This window comes from Prionailurus bengalensis, chromosome C1 (assembly GCF_016509475.1).
Source record: "Prionailurus bengalensis isolate Pbe53 chromosome C1, Fcat_Pben_1.1_paternal_pri, whole genome shotgun sequence".
NCBI classification, from domain to species: Eukaryota; Metazoa; Chordata; class Mammalia; order Carnivora; family Felidae; genus Prionailurus; species Prionailurus bengalensis.
Window position 1 is genome coordinate 103187055 of NC_057345.1, and position 26946 is coordinate 103214000.

The window sequence follows — 26946 nt, forward strand, 5'->3', positions numbered from 1 at the left end:
GGGGTCGAGCCCCACGTCGGGCTCTGTGCTGACAGCTCAGAGCCCGGAGCCTGCTTCAGATTCTGTGTCTCCCTCTCTCTCTGCTCCTCCCCTGCTCACGCTCTGTCTCTCTCTCAAAAATAAATAAAGATTAAAAGAAATTCTAGAAATATATATTAATTATTTTTTACAGATCAAATAGAATTTAATTTTTGTTTGTTAGCCTATTATATTTTCATTTTGAAAATAAAATATATCCAAAAGAGTCTAAGTAATTGGTTTTGGGCATTTCTACACCACAAAAATTTTATTTATTTATTTTTTAATTTTAAAATTTATTTTATTTTACTATTATTATTTTTAAATGTTTATTTATTTATTTTTGAGAGAGAGAGAGAGAGAGAGAGAGAGAGCAGGCCAGGAAAGGACGGAGAGAGAAGTAGACACAGAATCTGAATCAGGCTCCAGACTCTGAGCTGTCAGCACAGACCCGACACGGGGCTCGACCCCACTGACTGTGAGATCATTACCTGAGTCGGATGCTCAACCGACTGAGCCACCCAGGCGCCCCCACAAAAAGTTTTTTGATAAGTACATCCTGATACTGTGCTAGAGGCAGAGTTATTTCGTTTCTAGATTAGCCGATCTCCTTGTTATACATTGTATGGCAAACAGCTAGAGCACCACCCACAGTTTTAGACTTCAGTCTGTATTACCATTCTTCCCAGAGGTTTGCTCCTGGTGGTATAAAGAAGAGAAGTAGCAGTATGGACAGTTTGAGGACTAAGCCTTGAGAAGATAGCAATGAGATAATAATGCCTTTCTAAATTGAATCAACATCATTAGAACTGCTATGGACATGAGCTTAAAGTGCCTTTTCGTCCCCTTCCCTAAAATGTGGAGACTCCATTGATCCCTAACCTAATGCAGGTACCATGGACCATATTTCCAGTGCCCGTTGTGATTTATAAATCCTAATCTTTTCATTAATCTGAAGGAGAGTCTTTTAATTTTGAAGGATACCCGAAAGAGCTTTATTGCACTTCAGAATTTGAAAGTGCCCTGAAATCTGTCCTTTAAAAAATTCTCTGTACTTTTTTTTGTGCTATAAGAATCTTAGATGCATTAAAGAAAAGATTCTTATGTGTGTTAGCCTGTGATTTTTATCTCTAGCTAATATAAATTATACCTAAACTTTAATTTTAAACATTTTTTAAGTTTATTGATTTATTTTGAGAGAGACAGACAGATAGAGAGCAAGCGTGAGCAGGGAAGGGGCAGAGACATAGGGAGAGAAAGAGCCTGACGTGGGGTTGGTCCCTGGAACCGGAAGATCATGACCTGAGCTGAAGTCAAGAGTCAGACGCTTAACTGAGCGCCCCAGAAGTTGATTTTATTCTAAGGACATTGGGAAACGAAGGAAGGGTTTGAAGCAGAGCCATGATATGATCTGGAAAAATAGTTTAAAATATCACTGTGCTTTTGTAGAATACACTTTGAGAGGCCAAGAGTGGAAGCAGAGGAAGCTGCTTTGAAGACTGTTGCAGTCAGTAGACCAGGTGTGAGATAGGCTGATTCATATAGGGTGACCATATAGTGGTCAGGCTGGTAAGAAGCGAACAGATTCCAAATATATTTTGGGGGGCAGAGCCAACAGAATCAATGGGGTATTGGATGAAGGGAATGAAGTTTAAAAAGGAAACATCACAGACCTTTTTAAAAAGAATAACTTAAACCCAAAACTGCTCTAAGAAAATGAAGTCTATTTAAACTAAAGATTTTTTTTCCTATTAATGGAAAAAAAGAAGATTAGTTTTCCCCCACAGCCTCAGGAATTAGTTCAGGGATAGGCACTGGACTCAAACGGGATTCTTCAGGGGCCTCCTAAAAGACGCAGCCTCTGTGCTAATGCATGTGGGCCTCAGAGCGTAGGGCCTGCTGGCAGATAACTCACTGCCTTGCAGATGCTGAAAATGAAATCAGAAGAGAAAATAACTGAGATGGAGAAACAGGACTTCACTGTACTAAGCTGCATTTGAAACGCCAGGCTGAAGTTTTCTCCCCACTCATGATGGGGGTGGTGGTGGTCAGGTGATGTAAGACATCACCTCTCCAACAGGGAGGACCCTGGGTACTATCAACAAGTATCTTAACAGAGAGTTGCAGATGATAACCAGATGGAGAGCCTCACAAATAAAGGGGATTTGTACTAGATCCCACAGGAGTTCCAAACAGAATTCTGCAGTTTAGATCCTGATCACTGACATGCATGGCAACCGCAGTATCATTGTCATTGTGATCGCTACTGCATGTGTAATGTGCGTTATTAACAATTATTAGGGGGCACTTGCTACATGCCAAGCCACAGTTTAAGCAATTTACACACACAATCTCATTTAATCCTCACTACAATTCTTTGAGAAAGGTAGTATTATCCCCATTTTTATAGAAAGGTTAAATAATGTGACACGATAACACAGTTATGAAATGGTACAAGTGGGGCTTGATTGGCAGGTGCTAACTGTATTTCATGTGCATACAAGTAATTACTTTTGTTCAGCTTGCTTTTAAAATGTTTCTTTTCAGTGACCCTAGATTTTCTCTTCCTTAAAAAACAAATCGGGGCACCTGAGTGGCTCAGTGGGTTAAGCGTCTGACTTCAGCTCAGGTCATGATCTCACGGTTCATGGGTTTGCCCTGCATCAGGCTCTGTACTGACAGCTTGGAGCCTGGAGCCTACTTCCAAGTCTCCCTCTCTCTCTGCCCCTCCCCCACTCAAGCTCTCTCTCTCTCTCTCTCTCTCTCTGTCTCTCTCTCTCTCTCTCTCTCACTCTCAAAAATAAATAAACATTGGGGCGCCTGGGTGGCTTAGTCGGTTAAGCGGCCGACTTCGGCTCAGGTCATGATCTCGCGGTCCGTGAGTTCGAGCCCCGCGTCAGGCTCTGTGCTGACAGCTCAGAGCCTGGAGCCTGTTTCAGATTCTGTGTCTCCCTCTCCCTGACCCTCTCCCGTTCATGCTTTGTCTCTCTCTGTCTCAAAAATAAATAAACGTTAAAAAAAAATTAAAAAAAAAAATAAACATTAAAATAAATAAAATTAAAAAAATCAAAACAGGGGCAGCTGGGTAGCCCACGTGGTTGTGTCTAACTCTTGATTTCTGCTCAGGTCATGATCCCATGGTTGTGAGATCGAGACCCGCGTAGGGCTCAGCACAGGGTGTGGAGCCTGCTTGGGATTCTCTCTGTCTCCCTCTCTCTCTGCCCCTGCCCTGCTCATGCTCTCTCTCTCAAAATAAATTAACTTAAAAAAATCAAAGCAATAACAAAAATCCTTTGATAGAGCTTTAACAAAAATGGTCTGGTCTCAAAATTTGCATAACAAGTGTAAAATGCCACTTGTTTTAAAATAATAAACTCCATTATTAAAATTTAACCTTGTGAGGATTTGCTTTCTAATTCATACAGCATAAGTCCTGAAAGCACAGAGAAATGAATGACTTATTTAAAACAAAAAGACGTTTACCTGGATGTGACTGAAAAATCTATCAAAAAACCATCAGATGGTTCCATATTCGGGTTAATAAAAATGGGTGAATTGTACATTTCAAAGGAGAATCTGGGACACTATTCAAATAACAAATACTTAAAGCAAGCTGGGCTCACTGCCCAGAACAATAGGCACATGAAAAATTCACAGAATGGGGGATTTTGTCCACTGTGTGTGTGCTCAATGCACACTTACATTCGACCATACAACACTAGCTCAGAGAAAGGGGAACCAATAAAAAATGTTAACATGAACAAGTGACCTTAGTGTACAAAGAGAAACAATACCATATTTTAGCATCCTTCTCATCTCCATAATAATCAAATCTATAACATATTTTTGCCTCATTGCTGTGTAAATCTTGACTTTAGAATCTCCAACGAAATATTGCAACTAAAACGTGCAGCTTTATTATAATCTTAACAAGAAAGATTTTCATGGATTGTGCATACCTTCCAAAAGAAAAGAAATGTTCTTGGTAGTAATTAAAAGCACATTCTGGAGACAGAATGCTTAGGCAACGTATTTTACAGGATGGTCTTACAAAAGCGCTATTTATTGCCCCCCCCCCCATAATGTTGATCATAAATCCAGGTCCTATTGTGCAGCCTTAAATAAGTGCTCCAAATTCAGTGTCTTTATTTCCTGAAAAGAGAATAATAGCTTCTTTGTGAATGGGAGGCCTGGGTCTCTAACTCTACATCACCTTGGATTGGGGGGAAGTTTAGGAGTCTGTGTATCAGTTGCCTATTGCTGCATAGCCAATTACCCCAAAACTTAGTGGCTGTGATGAAATTGTGTGTGTCAACTTGACTGGATCACAGGATACCCAGATATTTGGCTAAACATTACTTCTGTGTGAGTCTATAAAGATGTTTCCAGATGAGATTAGCAGTTGGAATTGGCAGATGGAGTAAAGCAGATTGCCCTCCCCTGTGTAGTTGGGCGCCATCAAATCCATTGAGCGCCTAAATAGAACACAAAGAGGAAGGGAGAATTTGCTCCCCCTGCCTGAGTGCATGAGCTGGGACATCCGTCTTCTAACCTCAGACTGAGATTTATCCCATGGGTCCTCTGGTCCTGAGAACTACAACATCAGCTTTCCTGGGTCTCCACCTCCTATACAGCAGATACTAGGACTTCTCAGCCTCCACAATTGCATGAGCCAATCCCTTTCCAATACCAAGACTTTCCAAGTAAGTCTCTTTCCAATACCAAGAATGTGATTACCAGGGATCACTGAGGGCTATCTTAGACACCGCCTACCACCGTTTACATCCATTACAGAAACTCCTGGAAATTAGAGGAGCACCAGAATTTATTCCTTTCCTTCCTTTTGGAATGAGGCTAATACACAAACCAAGCACAAAAAGCAAGGAGGAGTGGAACCAGAGCTGAGGCCAAAGACCATGTCAAACTATTTCCATCTGTATCCATAGAATAATATGGACTCTACTTGCTCAGTCAGCAAGCATCCTGGAAGACATTGCTGGCAGTGACTGGCTCTAGCTATCTTCCTGGATGCCTTAAGGGTTGAGGGATCAATTTCTGGACAATGTAGTCTGTTTGCAGCACAAGAGGTACACTGGTTGGAAATCTCTGCCTTCAATAACCTACTGGGAGACCACCTTGTATATAGGGTTTCCAGTGACGGTTCCTAACCACTATTCATTTACTAAAGCTGGCCCGAGAAAAGATCCTAGTTGCTGTATCCATTGTCTTTCTGACATAGGACCGTGTAACAGCACTTGCCACCAAATGAGAGTATGTTTCTAATATAAATTAACAGAGCTGCCCTCATACTGGCCAGGGCTTGGTAGAGCCAGAAACTGGGGGCATATATGCCATTAAAATAACTATTAATAACATTACTTACATTATTAATAAAACTACTTATGTTACTAATAAGAATAACTGTTGATTTTTAAACAAATAGCTTTCATAATTATTTTTCAGTATTGCATCATTTCACTCTTGAAGTAATAATTAAACTTTTATACTCTGAAGGATTAACAGAATTTCAACACGTAAAACATATAAGGAGATTTTCGCTCCAAATTATATCTAGAAAACTTGCCTGTATTTGAGAGTGAATATTCAGATATTAACAAAAATCTAAGGGGCACACTCTATTTGTATCACTGGCTTGTCATGCTGATTAGATGTGATGGTGCCCACACAAGCACAAGGTGAGAGTTGTAAGAAACAATATGGAGTCAGCATCCAGCTATTGGGTTTTCTAAAGCTGAAGCCAAATGATGGATTTGGCTCAATGGTGATGCTGAACTTTGATTCAAAATTTTATACCCTCTATTTACTCTTCTAGTTTGACACAGGGATGGCTTTTTCTCAGCCTTCAGCTTTAGCTCTTCAATGGCTGCAACTTTTTTCTCTTTTCCTTGTTTCAGTGAAACCATAAGCTTTTTGTGAATTTTAAGGCTTTCATGTATCTTACCTCCCTTCTGTCTCAGCTGGCCCCCAGGACTTCCCTTCCCTTTATCCCATCTCCTCAGGATTTGGTCTGTCCTAGTCTCCCAGGCAGAAATTGGTCAAGGGAGACTGGAAAGAAGGCGCAATTCCTGAAAATAAAGGTGTCAGAAACTGAGCGAGACAACTGGGGCCCTGCTTTCAATCGGACTGGGCCCTGCGTTCTACTTCAATACAAGGAAACAGGAAGCGGAGTCTGGCCCGAGGTGAAGGGACTGTCAAGAGCCTGGCAAACGGTTCACCTCTTCAGGATGAGGTTTTGAGCTGTGATTCCCATTTCCTGTCCCGAGGGTAGGTTAAAAAAAAAAGTGGCACAAAGGACCCAAGATTAGAGAGGCAGGCTGTCCCTGTGAGGCAGATATAGGTAGGCCTAGGGTATCTCTAGGAGCCAGGCAAGTCACCTAAAGGGATATGCAAATGCCTGGTACCTGCAGACAGACTGGTAAGTAGCACACATGAGTGATGCAGGTCAGGTGTAAGACCCTATGGGGTAGTGTCAGTGACTGAGCACCTGGAGCATTGATGATCCATCGAAGGGCCAAGCTACAGTCTGTGAGCCTGGTTCTGTAACATAGGTCCTGCCAGCAGGGGGCACCTCTAGGTGGTTTGTTTGCACTGGCACAAGATCAGGTTAGGGTTCCATCTTGGGGATGGGCATCTCTTGCCAAAGGAGAGGCCCCAGTCTGGTGAAGTTTCCTAAGCAGCTTGAACTCAGTGGAACCTGCGTGGAGGATGTAGCATGGCTACTTTGATTTCCAGAACCATCTGTAGTCCATGTGACGGGAAGACTCAAGGTGAAGCAGACTTCATTTTTGAGTTGAGTGGGTAGGTGCCTCAAACTGAGAATGGGGCTCAGGGTTTTCTTAAAAGGGCAGATTCTTGACAATTTACATTCTAGTTAAACTGCATTAGCAGCAATTCATAAGATAAATTGTTCTTTGCACCCTCTTTAACTATCTCCCTTTCCTACCCTGTTCCACCATCTCCCTAATGCCTTGTAAATCACAGGAACTTGCCCTTGAGACTTAACTGTTAGGGAAGGAGGCTGGATAGTCACTTTTGCCTTGTGGTGTTGTACTGGAGCTACCTGATGTCTGGTAGTTCATGATGCACAGAGCGCTGCTGCCAACAAGGTCAGCAGAACCTAGCACTTGAGATTACCAGTGAAGAGGCATCGAAAGGTTGGGCTCTTGTCACATCATCTGGGATGAAAAACCAGGGCCCTAACCAGAGGGCAAGTAAGGCATTCACTCTCAAGATCTTGCAAACGCAGGGGCAGATCCTGCCTTTGTTTAAAATTTTGGTATTTTGGGGTGCCTGGGTGGCTCAGTCGGTTAAGCGTCCGACTTTGGCTCAGGTCATGATCTCACAGTTCGTGAGTTCGAGCCCCGCGTTGGACTCTGTGCTGACAGCTCGGAGCCTGGAGCCTGCTTCAGATTGTGTCTCCCTCTCTCTCTGCCCCTCCCCCATTCACACTCTGTCTCTCTCAAAAATAAATAAACTTTAAGAAAATAATAAATAAGGGGCGCCTGGGTGGCGCAGTCAGTTAAGCGTCCGACTTCAGCCAGGTCACGATCTCGCGGTCTGTGAGTTCGAGCCCAGCGTCAGGCTCTGGGCTGATGGCTCAGAGCCTGGAGCCTGTTTCGGATTCTGTGTCTCCCTCTCTCTCTGCCCCTCCCCCGTTCATGCTCTGTCTCTCTCTGTCCCAAAAATAAATAAAAAACGTTGAAAAAAATTAAAAAAAAAAGAAAATAATAAATAAAATAAAATTTTGATATTTTGTTCACCATGGATTTTTCTGCACTAATTTTGTTTTTTGGAAATATTGCGCTAAGATATCATTTGATATCTTGATTACTGAATCTTTTAGGTGAAATGAATCATAGTGGTTAATTGTGTTTTTTATTTTCCTGAACTGTTGTGATCTAGAATGGGCTTGTTAACTCTTACAGCATCTATACTCCCTTGAACTTTACAAGGGTGAAAGACTGTTGCAGTATGCTAATTTTTTGTCTAGGATTGCCAGATGTTTGATATTGAACTCCACAGCTCAGCATTTTGGCTTCTTCTATGCTAAAATAGAAATTAAGACAAAAGTGAATATATGCATGAGGAATTTTTCTCATTAAAATTTTTTCTTGATTGTGTGAGGCTTTCTGAGGCTCTATGTCAAAATGTATGAATCCTTGCCAGCTGGAAGACAGGACAAAACAGCTGTTCTAAACTGACAAGAAATTGGCTTCCAGTAATTTTAAGTGTAGAAGAGTGAATTTATCTTTGTTGTATATTTACCTTTGTCCTGGGGTGATTAATTTGATAAGCCTCATTAGTTGTGCAGATTTGAGCCAAAGATCTACCGCAGATACCTCCTGATATTAGTTGAGTAATTCAATGCAAATACTTCAGATTTTGTTTAATAGTGATAAAAGCAGGCCTGGGAGACATGATATATACTTTCACATAATGACAATAATTTCATAATTTCAATTACTCTTAGGAGATGGGCACTGAAATATAGAAGTGAAGAGTCTGCATCTTACTTTCAAATGGTTCATCAATAATTGTGTGTGGGGTGGGGGAGGGGGTGTAGAGAGAGAGAGAGAGAGAGAGAGACAAAAACAAATGTGACAAAATGTTAACAGGGATTCGTAAATCAACTGAAGGATTTACGAATCCCTGTTAATGTGTACTATTTTGCAGGTTTTTGGTGTGTTTAAAATTTTTACATTTTTTTCAAAATGCAATGTTTTAAAAACAAATTTACATTCTAAATATATATGTACATCTATGTATATATAAAATATATACATATATCTATGAAGCAGAACACTGGATTTTTAAAACTTTATGTATAATATCTATATATCCTTAGGTCCAATCTATGGGGCAAACAGTACACCAGGGATTGTCAGTATCTGCCAGAATTTTAAATCCAGAGAAATCCATCTTGGTTGGTCTGAGGACAGACTAGTAGGTGGCATGATATAGGAAACAAAGGCAGAGACCATAGCTGCATGTCTGTCTTCTTTTTTCCTCTTAATGTTTATTTATACTTTTGAGAGAAAGAGAGAGAGACTGAGCACACGTGGGGGAGGTGCAGGGAGAGAGGGAGACACAGAATCTGAAGCAGGGTCCAGGTTCTCAGCTGTCAGCATAGAGCCTGACACCGGGCTCAAACTCACAAACTGTGGGATTAAACCAACTGAGCCACCCAGGCGCCCCATGGCTGCCTTCTTCTAAGTAATATGTTTTCTAATTCAGAATGTAACCCAAGCTCCAAACCAGATCAGGTGCTGTGCTTCATTGTTATCTCTAGGGGGCTTGAAAGCGGTCTGGATTGCCTGATACGTGCTCCTTGGCCTTGGACTGGAAGTGCTTGTCCATTTCCTGGAAAATGACTCAAGCTTTAGTAATGGTGCAATTGTCATGAATGCCTTGGAAACTGTTTGTAAATTTATTCTAGTGTTGTTTCTAGTTCCAGAAATTTATTTATTAACACTCACATCAGTCCCTTTAAATTTTAAGACCCAATATCTATGTTCAAAGCAAGGAGAGTTATCCATGTAATTCACACAAGTCTCTCCACACTGTTCCAACCCTCTTCCTAGAAATTTGCATACCACATTTCTTGCATGATTCCCCCTCCCCCAGCATCAGATACACATAAATAGTGGGTGTTGAGAGAATGAGGGGGATTGTATGAGTAAATTACCACCAGCTGTCTGAAGGCTTGGTCATAATTTCTTTCCTTGTGGTTTTTGTTACAGCTGACAGACAGGGCTAGTTAGTGAAGGAGATGGGTCTGAATAAACACACACACACACACACACACACGCACACAGTCCTCAAGAAAGGGGGAGGAGGGTGGGAGACAAAAGGAGGAAAACAAGATGGAGGAAATACCCACTTTTCTCCCCCCTTAAACCCCAGCCAGGAAGTGAGGAAAACCAGTTTATTCAGCTTCTTTGCCAGTAATTTGGTCTCATATGATAAATCAGAGAGCTAGGAAATGGAAAATCTGGGTCACTAGCATAGCCCTAGAGTGCAGTTTGGAGCGGTACTGAAATTAAAATTCACAACTTCTATACAGGGTTGGAATCCTGCCTGGTATGCAAACATTAATAAAAAAATAGATATGATTTATTGAATGCTTAAAATGTGCTGAGCAATGAATTAAACACTTTTCATATATTATCTCCTCTTGGTCTCACAACTACCCTATTAGGTAGTTATTATATTTAACCTTATTTTACGGATGAGGAAGCTAAAGCTTCCTAAAGTTTAACTTGTCAAAATCACAGGGCTGGAAATTGGTGGGGGAGGGGAGATTTTTAAATCTCTCTGATTCTAGGGCCAGTAATCAAAACTACTCTGTTGTAATGCCCGTCAGTGCCTCTGGCAATGCTATGAGGCTCTTCCAGATGAATGGGACTCTAAATAGTCATTCAGAGAAGATTGGGAACATTTTTCCTTCTACCAGGGAAAATTGAAATTTTTAAATAAAAGCACTATATTTTGCAGTCCTAATACATGACAAAGTTCTGTATGACTATCATCCTTCAGGACTCTACTCAGATGCTACCTTCCTTATGAAACCTCCTCTAGTTGAATTTAATTAATAACCCCCTCCTTTATCTTTTTTTTTAAGTTTATTTATTTATTTTTGAGGGGCAGAGAGAGAGGGGGAGAGAGAATCCCAAGCAGGCTCCGTGCTGTCAGCACAGAGCCCAAGGCAGGGCTTGACATAGGGCTTGACAGGGGGCTTGATTCCAGAAATGGTGAGATCGTGACCTGAGCCAAAATCAAGAGGCAGACGCTTAACCAAGCGAGCCACCACATGCCCCATTCACCTCCTCCTTTAAATTCCTCTTCGTACCATTATTGCAGCACTTCACACAATCTGATCTGTATTATTGTTTGATGAATGACTGACTAATTTCCCTCACTGGATTTTAAAAACATAGCACCATGCCTAGCATATGCTCAGTACATGTTTGTCGAACTAATGTTGAATTGAACAAACTAGAGTAATCAAATTGCCTGAATTTTATCAGCTCGTGGGAATAAATGAAGTCCCATGAACATTAGCTACCTCTGAACTCCCACCTGTTCCTTTAGGAAATGGAGTCTTTCACAAATTCCCCCGGACCCCACACAAGTATTTCTGCTAATCTCAGGGGTTGTTTCCCAGGCTCTCATAAACCGCTCCTAGTACTGATCTCTGTTGCTCTGAGGCACAGCTGCCGCTTTGCCGACCATGTATGGTCCTAGACTCACACATCCCCTGGCCCCTGCCCCACTCCAGAAGGGCAGATCTTGCAATTCATATACATACACCCTCTTCTCTCCAGGTTACTTGCATGGTCTGGGAAACCAGGCACATCCATCCAAGCTTCAGTTCTGCCCACTTAGGTTGCTCTGTTTCACTCCCAATACAGATAACAGATCTGAATTTATGAACTCAGTTGGACAGTTTTTCACCACATGAAAGCTCCAATTTTCTTATACCTGGGAACCTGCTTCTTACCTGCCTGTCAATATCTCTGAGGCACCATTTCCTCATTTATAAAAGAAGGTTGCCTTGCTGGGATGCTCTCTTAACACAGCTTGGTTTCTCCTCGTCACACCTATCAGCATCTGGCATATTGGAGATACTGCTTTCTTTATTGTCTGTCTATACCAGTAGACTGTAAACTCCATGAAAACAGGGTCTTGTTTGTTTGTTTGTTTTACTGCTATGCCCCTAGTATGCAGAATAGTGCTTGACGCACAGTGGTTCTCAGTGATTTTTGAATGAATGAGTGAATAATGTATCAGGATTATTATGCACATTTTAAGGCATTGTTCCAGTCATCTATTTCTGCATAGCGGTGTATTTCAAAACTTTGTGGCTTGAAACAACAGCCGTTTTATTAGATCTTTTGATTTTGTGGGTCAGGAATTTGAACAAGTCTCAGCTGTACCATGTGGCATTGACCAGGTCTCTCTGAAGGTCCCAGAACAACTTCACTGACGTCAGGTGTGGGATGTGAGTGATGCCTGATGCCTGATGCCCGATGCCTTCTTGGGGGCTGCTGGATGATGTTTCACATGTGGTCTCAGAGCCTCACTACATGGTGGCTCCACCAAGTAGTCAGACTTGGTTACGGCAGCTTAGAATAACAAGAGGCTCAGGCAGAGGCTGCAAGACCTCCTATTACCCAACCTCAGCACTTATGACCTAGCACCACATTCTATTGGTCAAACAATTCACTAAAACCATCCCAGATTCAAGGGGAGGAGAATTAGACCCCACCTCTTTTTAAAAAATATTTACTTATTTTTGGGAGAACCCAAGTAGGGGAGGGGCAGAGAGATGGGGGACAGAAGATCCAAAGCAGGCTCTGTACTGACAGGCTGACAGCAGAGAGCCCGATGTGGGGCTCAAACTCATGAACCGTGAGATCATGACCTGAGCCGAAGTCGGTGGCACAACTGACTGAGCCACCCAGGTGCCCCTAGACCCCATTTCTTAACGGGAAAAGTAGCAAAGTATTTTCAGCCATCTTTACTCCACCACATTCCTGCATCCTTTGGCCACAAGTGTTGCCACATGCATAAGTCCCTCCCTTCCAAATTCCCCCAAAATTGCATAACATTTACTGTATCAGCTCGAAAGTCCAAAATTTTACCATACAAATCAAGTTCAGGTGAAGATGAGGTTCCTGGGGTGTATAGCTGCTTGAGTTCCATTCCTGTTGATCTGAAGACCTCTTGGTCTGCCCTCTGGGCTCTTGGTTCCAATTCTTTGAACCATTCTTCTTTTTCTGTAAGAAATGGTCCTTTTTTGCAGTTGGGTAACTTTCTCAGCTTGCTTGCTCTCTTTGACAGCTGGAGGGTCCAAAGGCACCTTTTCATTATGTACTGTCCTAATCCCTTTCAGGCTGTGCTGGTACAATTCACTTAAAAACTTTGAGTGCATCTTTTGTGCTAATTATAAGCAACTCCTCTAGACAAAAGCTATACCCACATTTCATTCCAAAGCAAGCTCTTCTCTTCCTTGGGCTACCTACGAAGCTGCCGTGGGAGAATGGGCCCTTAAAATTCTTACAAGCTTGAGGCACACCCTCAAGATTCTTTTTTTTTTTATGTGTATTCATTTTTGAAAGAGAGCATGAGGACACAGGGACACAGAGCAAGGGGACGGAGGGTCTGAAGCAGCTCTGTGCTGAGAGCAGCAAGCCTGATACAGGGCTCAAATTCACGAACCCCCAAGAGATCATGACCTGAGCTGAAGTCAGACACTCAGCCGACTGAGCCAGGGTCCCCCACCCTCAAGATTCTTATCGGCCTTTTTGTTAAATTGAAATGGTATATGAGGCACCACCTTAAATCTTTTGAGGTATGAACCACGAGTCTAACAGTCATATCTTGGACTTGATTTTTGCCCTGAAACTACTTTTTAATTTGAAAGCTTTTGCTGTCTAGAGAGATTGAAATGACAGGCAGTTTGACTTTTGAGCCTAGTAAGTCCTGGTTCTTTATATTTCCTCTAAATTCTGCTTACAAAGGGCATGGTTCTTTTTTTTTTTTTTAACCCACCTTTTTCTATCCATACCTTGTCATATGTGGTTAAAAGAAACCAGTTATCACTTGAAATTCTATCTAAAAATTTCCTTTGCCAGACCTACCCATTCATTAGGAATATTGTCTATTTTCCACATTCTCAACTGGTAATGGTTTTACTAAATTTCTGCCATGACAGGGGCACCTGGTTGGCTCGGTCAGTGAACTGTCTGAGTCTTGATTTTGGCTGAGGTCATGATCTCATGGTTCGTGGGTTCGAGTCCCGAGTCGGGCTCAGCACTGACAGTGCGGATCCTGTTTGGGATTTCTCTCTCATCTCTCTCTGCCCCTCCCTCTCTCTCTCTCAAAAATAAATAAATACACCTTAATATATAAATAAACTTATTTATTTATTTATTTCTGTCATGACATAACACAGGGCATTTTTTTTTTAGCACCTAATAATATTTTCTTCACTGTCCAGTCTCTCCAGCAGTTCCTGTGGTGCCTAAATGAGGTGTCTCCCAATTGGATGGAACCCCCAAATGTAGGGCAATGAAATCAGGTGGAAGCCAGAAGGTGGAAGAGTTCACCTGAGGCAGAACAAAAGAGACAGAAATGTACTGAATGCACCACAAGGGAGTGACTGGCAGGACAGCAGAGGAGAGGCTGCCTGCTGTGAGGCTTTGGGGGCCCATGGGGGGGTGGGGGGAGGGGTTGAGGGATGGGGGGAGGGGTTGGGGGTGGGGGGAGGGGTTGGGGGTGGAGGGTGGGGGAAGATAAGGCATTATGGTGATATATAGAATTTTCCCTTTTTTGGTAGCTGTGCCTGGTTGTAAGTAGCCCACTGGTCAGTTAGGGCCTATGGATATTTGGAGGTGGGTCACCTGATGGGCCTGCCTGCATTCAGCTATACTTACACTCCACAGAACCACAACTGGTGCTGCTCAGTTAGGCCCAGTAGATGATGGGACTGACCTCGAGGGTCCGAGACTGCCTCATTCATGTGCCTGGCACTGCCAGATGGTGGGCTCAGCGAGGCACCTCCCTGTCTCTGTGAGGACTCAGGTGAACATAAAATATAAAGTAAAGAAATATAAGGTAAAATGAGATGACGTTTAATTATTTATATATTATCTAAATAGGTAGGCATAAGAGTGCCTGGGTGGCTCGGTCAGTTAAGCCTCCAACTCTTGGTCTCTGCTCAGGTCATGATCTCACAATTCATGGGTTTGAGCCCCAGATCTGGCTCTGCACTGACAGTGTAGAGCCTGCTTGGAATTCTCTCTCTCTCCCTCTCTCTCTGCCCCTCCCCTGCTCACACACATTCTCTCTAAATCATTAGATAAATATTATAAAAAACATAAAAAAATAAATAGCCATAGATACATACCTAAAATATAACTGTTAAATAATGTCTTATCTATTTGTTTATTTTAAAAAATATATGATTTTATTTTTAAGAGACAGAGTGAGACAGAGTATGAGCAGGGGAGGGGCAGAGAGAGAGGGAGACACAGACTCTGAAGCAGACTCCAGGCTCTGAGCTGGCAGCACAGATCCCCATGCGGGGCTCAAACTCATGGACTGCGAGATCATGACCTGAGCTGAAGTTGGATGCTTAACCTACTGAGCCACCCAGGTGTCCCAATAATGTCTTATCTATTAAAGAGAACAATTAAAATGATAAATCCTAGTGTTGTTCAGGAACTGTAAGATGATAAAATTAGAAATTCCTTTTTTCTTTTTTAAAGATTTTTTTTTTAAAGTAATCTCTACAACCCAACGTGGGGCATGAACTTACAATTCCAAGATCAAGAGTTAAAAGCTCTTCGGGTGCCTGGGTGGCTCAGTTGGTTAAGCGTCCGACTTCTCCTCAGGTCATGGTTTCGAAGTTCGTGAGTTAGAGCCCTTTGTCAGGCTCTGTGCTGACAGCTCAGAGCCTGGAGCCTGCTTCAGATTCTGTGTCTCCCTCTCTCTCTGCCCCCTCCACCACTCGCATTCTGTCTCTCTCTCTCTCTCAAAAATACATAAACACTGAAAAAAAATTAAAAAAAAAAAAAAAGCTCTGCTGACTGAGCCAGCCAGGCAACCCTAGAAAGTGCTTTTATCCTAACATTCTTATGCCTTAAGAAATTATCCTAGGGAGGGGCGCCTGGGTGGCGCAGTCGGTTAAGCGTCCGACTTCACCCAGGTCACGATCTTGCGCTCCGTGAGTTCGAGTCCCGCGTCAGGCTCTGGGCTGATCGCTCGGAGCCTGGAGCCTGTTTCGGATTCTGTGTCTCCCTCTCTCTCTGCCCCTCCCCCGTTCATGCTCTGTCTCTCTCTGTCCCTAAAATAAAAAACGTTGAAAAAAAAATTAAAAAAAAAAAAAAGAAGTTATCCTAGGGAAATAATTCAAAAGAATGAAATGATGGAGGCATAAAAATTCCATTCAGGCATTCTTTATAAGAATCTAATATTAGAAACAGCGTAACTATGCTGTAACAGAAAATTATTAAGCAAACTATAGTTCTATTGACATTATATAATCATTAGAATAATAAATATATAAACAGACTCTAGCAACATGGACAATATCTAACAAGTGAGAAAAGTGGGACATAAGTTTACATCTAGGCTGTGATTAAAGCTATAGAAATAGATATGTAATATGTGCAGATAATGACTAGAGGGAATGTAGAGAAATTTAAACAGTTGTGTTGGCAGAGTGGGTATGTGGGTGAATATTTTTTGCTTACAATCTAACACAAAAACTTTGTTCTTCTGGCAATAAATGTAATCCTAAAAAAAACAATGAAACCTCTCTTTTCAAGAATATGCTCCTGGGTATGTAAGAGAGAGTCAGTGATTTGAATTAAAAGATAATTTTAAAAAGCCTGGGGTGGGGGGAAGCCTAGAAAGAAATTCCAACAAATGTTTAACATTGATTATCTCTGGGTATTATGGGTAGTTTACTTTCTACATACTTGTTTTGTATTTTTCAACTGTTTGACCATGCATGCGTTGTGAACTTTGTAAGCCCAGCCTTTAAAAATTAAACTAGCATATTTTCTCGCCTCACTTCTGAGACTCCACCATTCATCTAGTTAATGCTGTCACTTCCTGAATGCAGCATATGTCTTGCTGTAGATACAGTTCCTCTCCAAACTCAGTAGCCCATAATTTGACTTGAGACAAAACTAAATATAGCCCCAACTTTGCTATGGAGGATGGAAATCTGACTCTCCTCATCCTTTTGTGTTTGGTTTGTTTGCAGCAGGAGATTCTTTTCAGGACAGGTGGCCTGTAAGTCTTGTCACTGGTCAAACTAGGCCTTAAAATGTTTCCTGGAAGCATTCTAAGCTCAGGAGCAGGTGTGGCCTTAGGTCCAAGTTAAGTGTTGGGGTTAGGGGATTCTAGGTCAGGGGCCTTTTTAGATGGTTCCTCTAAACCCTCAGATGTCTTACTGTTATCCTGCCCTCCCAACCCCTATTCTGTGCTGATAATTAAGCGAACTAATCCAAAACATAGGAGGCAGGATGACAGTTTGCCCCAAGAATACAGGCTCTGCACAGTCTCACCAATTCCCAGACATGCCGGGGCCCTTCCTGAGTAAACTCCTAGGATCAATTCATTGTAGACAATCAATTCGTTGTAGAGACCTCTCTTTGGCCATATTTCCAAAAATTCAGAGAGTAAGTGTCTCGGGCCACACCATGGAAAAGACCTGCCTTAGCAGAGACTTTGAGCTTTTTTGGGTCTCAACTGTATTATCTGTGAAATAAATGTAACTAAATCAACATTACTACATAAAAGCTTTCTGCAAATAAAAAAAAAAGGTCATTGGTAGTGCTAAGAATAACGGCGATTATGTCACTTAATAAAAAGGTTTTATTTAGAGCTAAAAAGGAGCTTCGGGGCTGTAAGCCCTTTAATTATAGCATGTCTGACTTGTTTAAACCTCATTACATAAATAGATAGTACAAAGTCTCAGGCAGTGCCATCACCGAAGGGCCCTTTTCCATGATCTTAGAACGGTTAAGGAGGAGAATCAAGGTCCCATCGGCTACTGTCTTGAAGCTTGTCTAGTGTTCTGGGAAGTTCAGGAACCCTCTTCCCCTTTGGAGCTAGTGGTAGAGCCCAGTCGCCTCCGTGCTTGAGAAACTGAAAGCTGAAGAGGTAGAATATTATAAAATCTGGAGATGAATGCGTTGGAGGCAGCAAATAAGGCTGCAAGGTTTCGTCAGGATGGTTCCCTGTCTGAGGAAGTTCCTGTCCGCAGACTGATGGGGAGACTGACATGTCAGATCTCTAGGAAAGTCACATCGCGTCCCCTGAGCGTCTAGTGTGCGCACCTGCGTTCAGCCAGGACGGCACCTCAAACCTTCCCAGACTCCAGCTCTGGCTCCGGACTCATCCCGCGGGTGGGGTGGTGCGCATGTACGCAAGAGGACGTTCTCTCGGAATTCTCCCGAGCGTCGGTCGGTCTTTTTCACAGCGCCCCTCCGTGGGATGGGGGAGGGACAGAGGGGCTTGGTGCCGCGCCCCCTGAGCCCTCCGCCCGTCCGGCGGTCGCAGCGGGGCGGGGCGGCGCACCACCTGGGCCGGCCCCGCCCCCGCACGCCGGCTGCGGGAGCCCCGCCCCCCCTCGCGGTTGACAGCTCAGCCGGTGCGGAGCCGCTCGTGCCAGCCAGTAGCGTCTCAGCCTGGGAGCGAGCGAGCGAGCGAGCGCGCGCCGCGCCGGGCCGCCGCCGGCCCCAGCTCTGCCGACGGCTCCGGGCGCCGCTCCGCTCCACGTCCCGCTTCCTACCGTAACGGTCCCTCCCCTGTTCCCGACGCACCGTTAGCTGGAGGTGCGGCCGCGGCAGGGGTTTCTGAAGGAGCAGGGAGCGAGCAGCGCCCTCCCTTCGCCGACGCGGAAAGGAGGAGCTGGGGAGGGAAAAGCTGCTGCTCTTTGCACTGGAGATTCGGGGGCTGGGGTTCGCGTTGTCCCAGGCTGCTTCCCCTCCCGGGTGAGGAGCGCCCTGAGAGTGAGGGAAGCGCCTGGAAAATGGAGCAGACGTGGACGAGGTAGGTGAGCCGCTGCTTTCTCCCCGCATTCCGGATATGGTGCCCCCCTCCCCCAACGCCCCGCGCGCCCTTAAGGAGAAGTCCCCCTCCCCTAGGGGCCTTTGACATCTCTCTCTCTTTTTTAAGATGCCTAATTCCCACGTCTCTTGATCCTTCTGCACGTGTTCTCTCTCAGGTGTTTGCGTTGCTTAATGAATCTCCCCCTTCCACCTAGTCTTAACCTGCAAAATACCCAGCGGGGCTACCTGGAAGTTTTTGCAGAAATGGTTCTCTGTCTTTTCCCTGTTCCACAGGGAGGGATTCGCGTTAAGTTTTTCTTTAGAGATAGCTTTGATTTCCGATACCTTGAAAAAGATCAGATTCCTTCCCACCCTGCCACGTTTTCCTTCTCAACCTCATCCTCCACTAGGGACACAAAGGCAAAGCTCTGGGTGAGCAGAGCCCAGCAGTATTCATCTCCAGAGTCTCCAGTTGGTGTGACTTGGGGAGAAGAAAGAAGGAAGAGACCAGGGTGCCTTTCATTGCCCAGGCTTTGTGGAGACGAGGGTGACAGCCTGTCTTTTAGGTCACATTGTGGAGATGCCCAGTGCAATTGTGTTTTCCCCGTCCCCTAGTCCTTCCCCTAAATGTACTTTCAAACAGAGCTTACTCAAGGATGAAAGATAATGAGTTGGGACAGAGACTTAATTTTTGTTCGTCAGTGAGAGGGTGGATGGGGAGGCTGTATTCCAGAGGTGTTGCCATAACAGACACTGCTCCACCTCCAGGATTTAGCTTTGGAAACTGGAATGAGGCCAAATTAGTGTTCTGACTCCTAGGAGAAAGCAGACTGAACAAACATGGAAGGTAAACTGGGGGCCTTATAGGACTTGGGAGAAGGATCTGGGGGATTTCAGCTGATTCTTCAATAGTTCGACAGTATGAGTTTCAGAGAAATGGAATCTTAGGGCGTGTTGGTGGGCATATGCTATCTAGATGTGCAAGTAGAGATTCCACTTTTTGCTCTTTGATTCTCTTCTTAGGCTTTCCTGCAGGATGGTGCTCTCATGTGGGTATGACTAGATAAAAGGAGTGCAATTAGAAGACACCAGGAGACTGAAAACCATGCCTTGAGGTGGGATGGAAGGACCTGGGGCTCTTTTAGTCGGGGAGGTGAAGACGGTCAGGGAGGATGAAGTGGATATGGTAGCTTTCTTCAAATATTTGAAGAGCGTTTGCTGGTAGTGAGTGGGGTTAGATGGATTTGGAATCCCTTAGGAGGAGAGAACATGTTGCGAGGAGGCAAGTTGTGGTTTAGTGTCAGGAAAAAGCCTTCTAACAAGTGACCTACCTGGGTCGTAAATAGACTCCCGACCCTGAAGTTGTTCAAGTAAAGGTTAGATGACCCCTTGATGGTAATGAGAGTGAGCACATCAGGGATTCTTGCTATCAGTGTCATCCACGCTTATAAAAATATATATTTATAATTTTTTCTGAACTTTATATTTAGATGTATATTTAGATTTCAGGTAAATTCAGAAATAATTTTAAAAAGGAGTAAATCATATGTTTATAGTTTGATTAATGTCACAAACTGAGTCTATCCATGTTAACAGGCACTCAGATGGAGAGGGAAGACATAGCCAGCCCCCCTAGAGGCCTCGTGACCCAAGAATAACTGTTACCCTCACTTTTAACACCAGAGACCCATTCTGCCTGGCTTTGAACCTTGTGTCAGTGAAATTATCCACTGTGTACTCTTTCATATCTAGCTTTTTTCATTCCACCTTCTGTTTGTGGGATTCTTCACATTGTTGTGTATAGTTGTAGTTCATTCATTCTTGCTTCTGTATGGGAGTCTATGGTGTGTAAATAAATCAATTTTATTTATCCATTCTCTTGTTAATGAGCATTTGGGCAATTTCTGGTTTGGGGCTATTATGAATAGGGTTGCTGTGAACATTCCTGGGCATGTCTTTTGGTGAACATATGTACATACTGCTGTTGGATAAATACATAGAAGTAGAATTGCTGGGTAATAGGAAATGCATGTTCAGTTTCAGTAGGTACTGCCAAAAAATTCTCTAAAGTGGTTATAAAGAGGATATACAGTGAGCTGAGATACAGTGAAAAGGTGCTCTGCATCACTAACCATCAGGGAAATGCAAATGAGAACCACAGTGCCTCCCCACTATATACATATTGGAATAGCTACAGTGAAAAAGGCAGAAAATACCAAATGTTGGCAAGGTGAAAGAGTCAGAATGTTTATGCTTTTTTTTTTTTTTTAACCCTCACTCATAATGAGAAATGTACTTACATTACAACCAGGTAGAATCCCAAACAAACCAGTTTCCTGTAACGATACTTAACCTAACTGTGTGTTTTGTACTCTGGTCTTTTCTACGCTATTCCTCTTCTTCAAAAAAGAAAAAATGCTGGTGTGACTCAATTTATTTCACCACCTAGTGGGTCACAGATGGAAAAATCCTATAATCATATAACTGGCATCTCAGATATTTCCTAACTCATAGCTAAGATCAGTTCATACACATTTATTTAAAATGTGAGAGCCCAGGGGTGCCTGGGTGGCTCAGTTGGTTAAGCGTCCAACTTCAGCTCAGGTCACGATCTCACAGTTTGTGAGTTCAAGCCCCCGGGTTGGGCTCTGTACTGATGCTCAGAGACTGGTGCCTGCTTTAGATTCTGTGTCTCCTTCTCTCTCTACCTCTCTCTCTCTTAAAAATAAACAAACATTAAAAAAAAAAAGTTTAAAAAATGCGAGAGCCCAATACTCGCAAAGCACTGTGTTAAATGCTAAGGGTAAAACAATGAATGAGGCTGGCTTTCTGTCTTTGAGGGTTGTACTTTCTCATTGTCTATAATTCTTTTTTTTTTAAGTTTATTTATTTTGAGAGAGACAGAGCATGCAAGTGAGGGAGGGGCAGAGAGTGGGGGAGACAGAGGATCCGAAGCAGACTCTGTGCTGACAGCAGAGAGCCCGATGAGGGGCTCAAACTCATGAACCCTGAGATCATGACCTGAGCCGAAGTCCGATGCTTAACCAACTGAGCCACCCAGGCGCCCCTAATAGAGGCTAAGGCAGACATGTATACATGAGAGCACAGTGGAGAAGCACAACTTGGGAAATTCAAAGAATAAAAATTAACTTTAGAGCAACCATTTATCAGGCTTGCATTTATTAACTTGTGTGCTAATCCCTTGGCGTATTTTATTTCACCTAATCCTCACAGCCTTATGAGGTATAAGGGAAATGTTATTATATTCATTTTTCAGACAAGGAAAATTGAACTTCACAGAAATTAAATAATGTTCCTAGGGAACACACACAGCTGAGAAGGAGATATAGCCTAGAGCGGAGTTTTGTTGGTCATTCAGTTTCTGAGTTGGTTCTGGAACTGGTTGCTTATCCTGACTACTCTTAAGCTTATGAATAAATTTGTGATTCTTTTTTTTTTTTTTTTTTTTTTTTGAGAGAAAGAGAGTGAGAACATGGAGGAGGGGCAGAGAGAGAAGGAGAGAGAGAGAATCCCAAGCAGGTTCACTTGGGAACCTACTACGCTCTACACTGTCAGCGTAGAGCCGGATGCGGGGCTCAAACTCATGAACTGAGAGATCATGACCTGAGCCAAAGTTGGACACAACCGACTGAGCCACCCAGGCCCCCCAACGGTGATTCTGTTTCCAAGTTTCATTCTTGGCAACTCTGGAAAGCTTCCTCTCTGGAAGATTCTTCACATGAGACTCCATACTCTTCGTCTTGCTCAGACTATCCACAAAGGTCAGGAGGCTGAGATGTGAGTTCTCAAAATTGAATAACCCCTGCTGCCAGCTGCATGTCATTGCCCTACTAGAGGTCAATAGTAGTGTTTTTTACCCAGGGATGTTGCCTTCCTATTGCTAGCTCTGTGATTAAATCATTTGGGGAGACCATGGTTTGTTCTGGAATGGCGAATTTCCTGTGAATACATGGGCCTTACAAAAAGCTGGTTTGGTCATTAAACAAGCTAATATCCATGAATAGGGTAAGAGTTATCAAAGCAATATGTTTATGGAGATGAAGAGGACCCTGATGATGAGGGTAATTTTGCTCAGCTTGTAAGTGCAGCATCTATCGGGCAAACAGTTTCTACAGCTCTGAATTTTTAGCATTCACTTATGTGGACTAGCAACTCACTAAGGAAGAGGGCATAGTTCAGATTCCTTAGTTGCATTCATTTCTTTTTCCTGCTGAAACAAATTGCCACAAATTTAGTGGCTTAACAAGATGGATGTATTTTCTTGCAGTTCTGGAGGTCAGAAGTCTGGAAATTGGTCTTCTAGACTAAAGTGACAGTGTCAGCAGGAGCGTGTTCCTCCTAGAAACTCTAGAGAAGAATCTATTCCTTGCCTTTTCCAGCTTTAGAGGCTGTCCACATTCCTTGCTTCATGGTCCCTTTTCAGCAAGGGTAACACTCTAGTCTCTGCTCCCTTATACCCTCTTCTAACTCTGATTCTCCCATTATCTCTTACAAGGACCCTTGTGATTACTCTGGGCCCAACTGGATAATCTGGGATAATCCCCGTATTTCAAAATCCCTTTTGCCATGTAAAGTAGCACCTTCACGGGTTCTGGAGATTAGGATTGTGGATTTCTTCCGAGGGCCATTATCCAGGCAACCAAACTAATAAATGCTGGAAAAGTCATCGCTGATTCTCTTCCCCTTTTAGGTGGAAATGTTCTCGTTTCTAGCATATGGGAAAGCTGAGTAAAAGTCAGGCAAATCATATGTGAACCTTATTCAACTTCCCTAAACAAATAACTCAACAAAAAGTGAACTTGACCTATTTAAAGGCTACTTATAAGATTGAAGGTTAGGAAAGGAAAGGAATTTAATAGTCTGTTTTGTTTTATGTAACTGTAATTTCATTTAATAAAATGCAAGCATTGATTGTATTTGCCTGCCATGGGGCTATGAAAATTTAGAGAAGGAAAATAACAGCCAAGAAAAATAGTGGTTCCGCCTGAAAATTCAAAAAATTTGATTTTGTTCCTTCTCACCCACATAAAATAGGGCCTTCAAGTAAGACAAGAAGCCCATTTACATGGTTATATTGCACTTAAATGATCCCCATTGATAGCTTATTTGCATTTATTGAGCTCCGTATTAACTCTTAGCTTAACTAAACTCTACATTAACTCCTTCCTAACTGTGGAGGAAGCAAGGACATTTATTTCTCTTTGAATTCATGATGAGTTGGCAGAGAGTCCTATGTACTAATGCAGTTACGACCAGAGATGGCATTTCCCTCCCTTTTATAGATGTGGCCGTGGAGGCCAGAGAGGTTAATTTAGCATTGGAGCATGAACGTCTGGTAGACTCTAGTACCTTTGCTTACTGTGGTGCTGCTGCACTATGAAAAGGAAAATGCTCCTTTTTATAATCCTATTACTGAGACACCTTTGGTCTTTGAATTTCCCTTTTAACATTCAGCACTTCTAGCAATTAATTTTCTGCATTTGGGGAAGTAAAGCCTTTGCCTTCAAAACTCTGATCTACTTTTAAATAGGCCTATGCTTGGATTTTGGCTCAAGGGATTTATCTCAATCTGTGCTTTCACTCTCACTTGCTTATGTCCCATATACGAGATGGGGCTGGACATCCCTGCCCCTGTGCCTCTTTCAGCTTACATGCTAAGGGTGCATTTCAAATACCAGAAGACTGGGAAGGGGTGGTTTTGTCTCTTAAAGGATAAATTGGGTGACCCTCATCATAGTGCCCTCGCCATTCTAGATGGCTCAGGGGTAATTTATACAAAGCTGTGTGGAGCACCCATTCATTCAGTGGCTACCCTGGGACACTATTCCTAGTGCAATTGACTCTGTTTTATAAATAAAATTCCAAAATAGGCTCAGAACATCCCTCAAGTTGTCTCTGGCAAAAATTCAAATAGCACTTAAAGTTAGAAAGAAAGTCCGGAATACAAGAGTGGCCATGATGACCTAAGGTGTCTCTATCCAGTTCTATTTTAAAACATTCAAGGGGCACCTGGGTGGCTCAGTCAGTTAAGTGTCAGACTTCAGCTCAGGTCATGATCTCATGGTTTGTGAGTTCAAGCCCTACGTCGGGTTCTGTGCTGACAGCTCAGAACCTGGAGCCTACTCTGATTCTGTGTCTCCCTCTTTCTCTGCCCCTCCTCTCTCTCTCTCTCTAAAATAAATAAAACATTACATACATACATACCTAAATAAAACATTCTAATACACTGAGGACTTATTTTCCTCAGTTTCAGAACATCTTCTGTGTTCTGTGGTCATCAAGACAAGCATGATCTGAATTTTTTCTCATGGCTAAAGCACCTCATTATTCATAGACTATAATAATAATAATAATAATAATAATAATAACTATTAAGTTGTATTTTCATAGCACTTTAATAGTTTCTAATACATTTTCCCTTAATGTGTCTCATTATTTCCAGTTCTTTTCTGTTTCTTCCACTCTCTAGAAACTTCTTTCCCCCATGGCTTCTCCAATGCCAACTAGAGACAGTAGCAACTGGTGTCTTTTCATCATGGCCAAGGTGGAAGGGGTATAAAGAAGCAATAACTACTGACCTGTAGAAAGCATTGACTGACAAAGAAAATGGAACAATTTCTAGTATTTCACACAGTGTGGGAATATATTTATTTATTTTCCATGTCATAATATGGAATACTATTATTCATGATGTAGAATAGAATGTCATGTGGAAATATACTACTTTACTCGATCATTCCCCTATATGGATGTTTTAGATTTCTAGTTTTTAACTATTATAAATAACATTTGATAAACACCTAGGTACATAAAGCATCTTCGTCTACAGGATTATTTTTGAATGATAGATGGATGTTCAGAAGTATGATAACTGGGGGCACCTAGGTGGCTCAGTCGGTAAGCGTCCAGCTCTTGACTTCGGCTCAGGTCATGACCTCACGGTTTGAGTTTGAGCCCCACATCAGGCTCCGCACTGACAGTGTGGAGCCTGCTTGGAATTTCTCTCCTCTCTCTCTCTGCCTCTCTGCCTCCCTCCCTCCCTCTCTCTCTCAAAATTAATAAATAAACTTTATTTAAAAATAAGTAGGTTAACTACATCAAACATTTCTAGTTGTTGAATATACATAGCAAACTGCTTAGCATTCAGACTCCTATAACTCACAGGAATGTAGAAGGTATTTCGTTCAGTTTAACCATCATTTTCAAGACTTGAGTCCTGTACTGCAGAAAGGGAAATGGAGGCACACTGACATAAAGTGATGTGTCCTAGACGAATCAGTAGCAACATTCCCAACTTCTCCTCCTCTTTAGGGTAAAATGCTTCCCTCTTTCTGTTAATCTGTTACCATCTACAGTGTTTCCTGAAACAGTACTAAGCAGAAAATTTAAAATAAGAAAGTCAAAATGGATATAAATAACATCAAAATTACACATACGTATTAGGATGTCGCAAGGAGAGGAAAAAAAATAGATACTGTATTTGGTTATGGGATTATGCACAACATCCTTTACATGCTGCTTTAAAACTAAGTCAATATATGTTTTTACAGCAAGAAGAAATTGACATTTATGCCCATAAAGTGACAACGTATAAAGTTTGCAACTTAGTTGGTTTGACAACGCTTCTTCTGTGTGTTACTCAGAGATTTCCATGTTATTGGCGCCACGGGGCAGTATTATGCCAGACCACCTAAGGAACTGGTTGTAGGGTGTCATTTCACTCTTTCTGAGCTAAAATTATTAGGTGGGCCTTAATACGCCAGCTGTTCCACACACACCTACCCTCACCTTTGCTAGGATAACTTTATTTACCCTTCAAAGATTAGTTTCATTATTACCTCCTTTAGGAATTATTTTTGGAACCTAGTTCTGGGTGTTTTCTGTAGCCAGAGTATGCTCTGTCTACTCTGTCATAGCTTGAAGCTAGTTAGTTGGTTGACGGGGTATTTTCCATTTTCTCAGCTCATTGGAAGAGAGGACTTCTGTTTTTTGTCTGTAAATCTTCAGCATCTAATATTGTTTCTAGCACTTAGAAGATCCTCTTTTTAGAACTTTCTAGAGAACATTCCCCACAAGGCTGATACGAACATCTGGTTGGTAGGTGTCTCCTTCTTGTGGAATGGATACAGCTGGTTATAAAAGCTTTTTGTCCCTGCTTTTTTTCCCTATCCCTACTGAGCCTGGGAGTCAGCTATGTCAATCCTAAACTCTTCAGAGTCTTTTATTGCCTTAACAATCCCCAAGACTCAGTAACCCTCAGTCAATTTTATTATCCTTTAGGATTCTATCATCTTTGTTTTATATTTTTAAAATTTGT

General features: G+C 42.5%; 1 protein-coding gene across 20 annotated transcripts in view; it reads left to right on the forward strand.

Moving 5' to 3' along the window:
- Window positions 1–26946, forward strand: part of LOC122481033 (myomegalin-like) — a 225493-nt gene that overhangs the window by 15189 nt on the left and 183358 nt on the right. Inside the window, exon 1 of one of the 20 annotated variants that reach the window (XM_043575996.1) lies at window positions 18201–18609. The exons of 17 other annotated variants lie outside the window; for them this stretch is intronic. In XM_043575996.1, the coding sequence (XP_043431931.1) occupies window positions 18590–18609 (20 nt within the window). In that variant the 5' untranslated portion in view covers window positions 18201–18589. Of the gene's footprint in view, window positions 1–18200; window positions 18610–26946 lie in introns of those variants that run through there. 2 more of the 20 variants (XM_043576007.1, XM_043576002.1) reach the window with 2 other exon arrangements.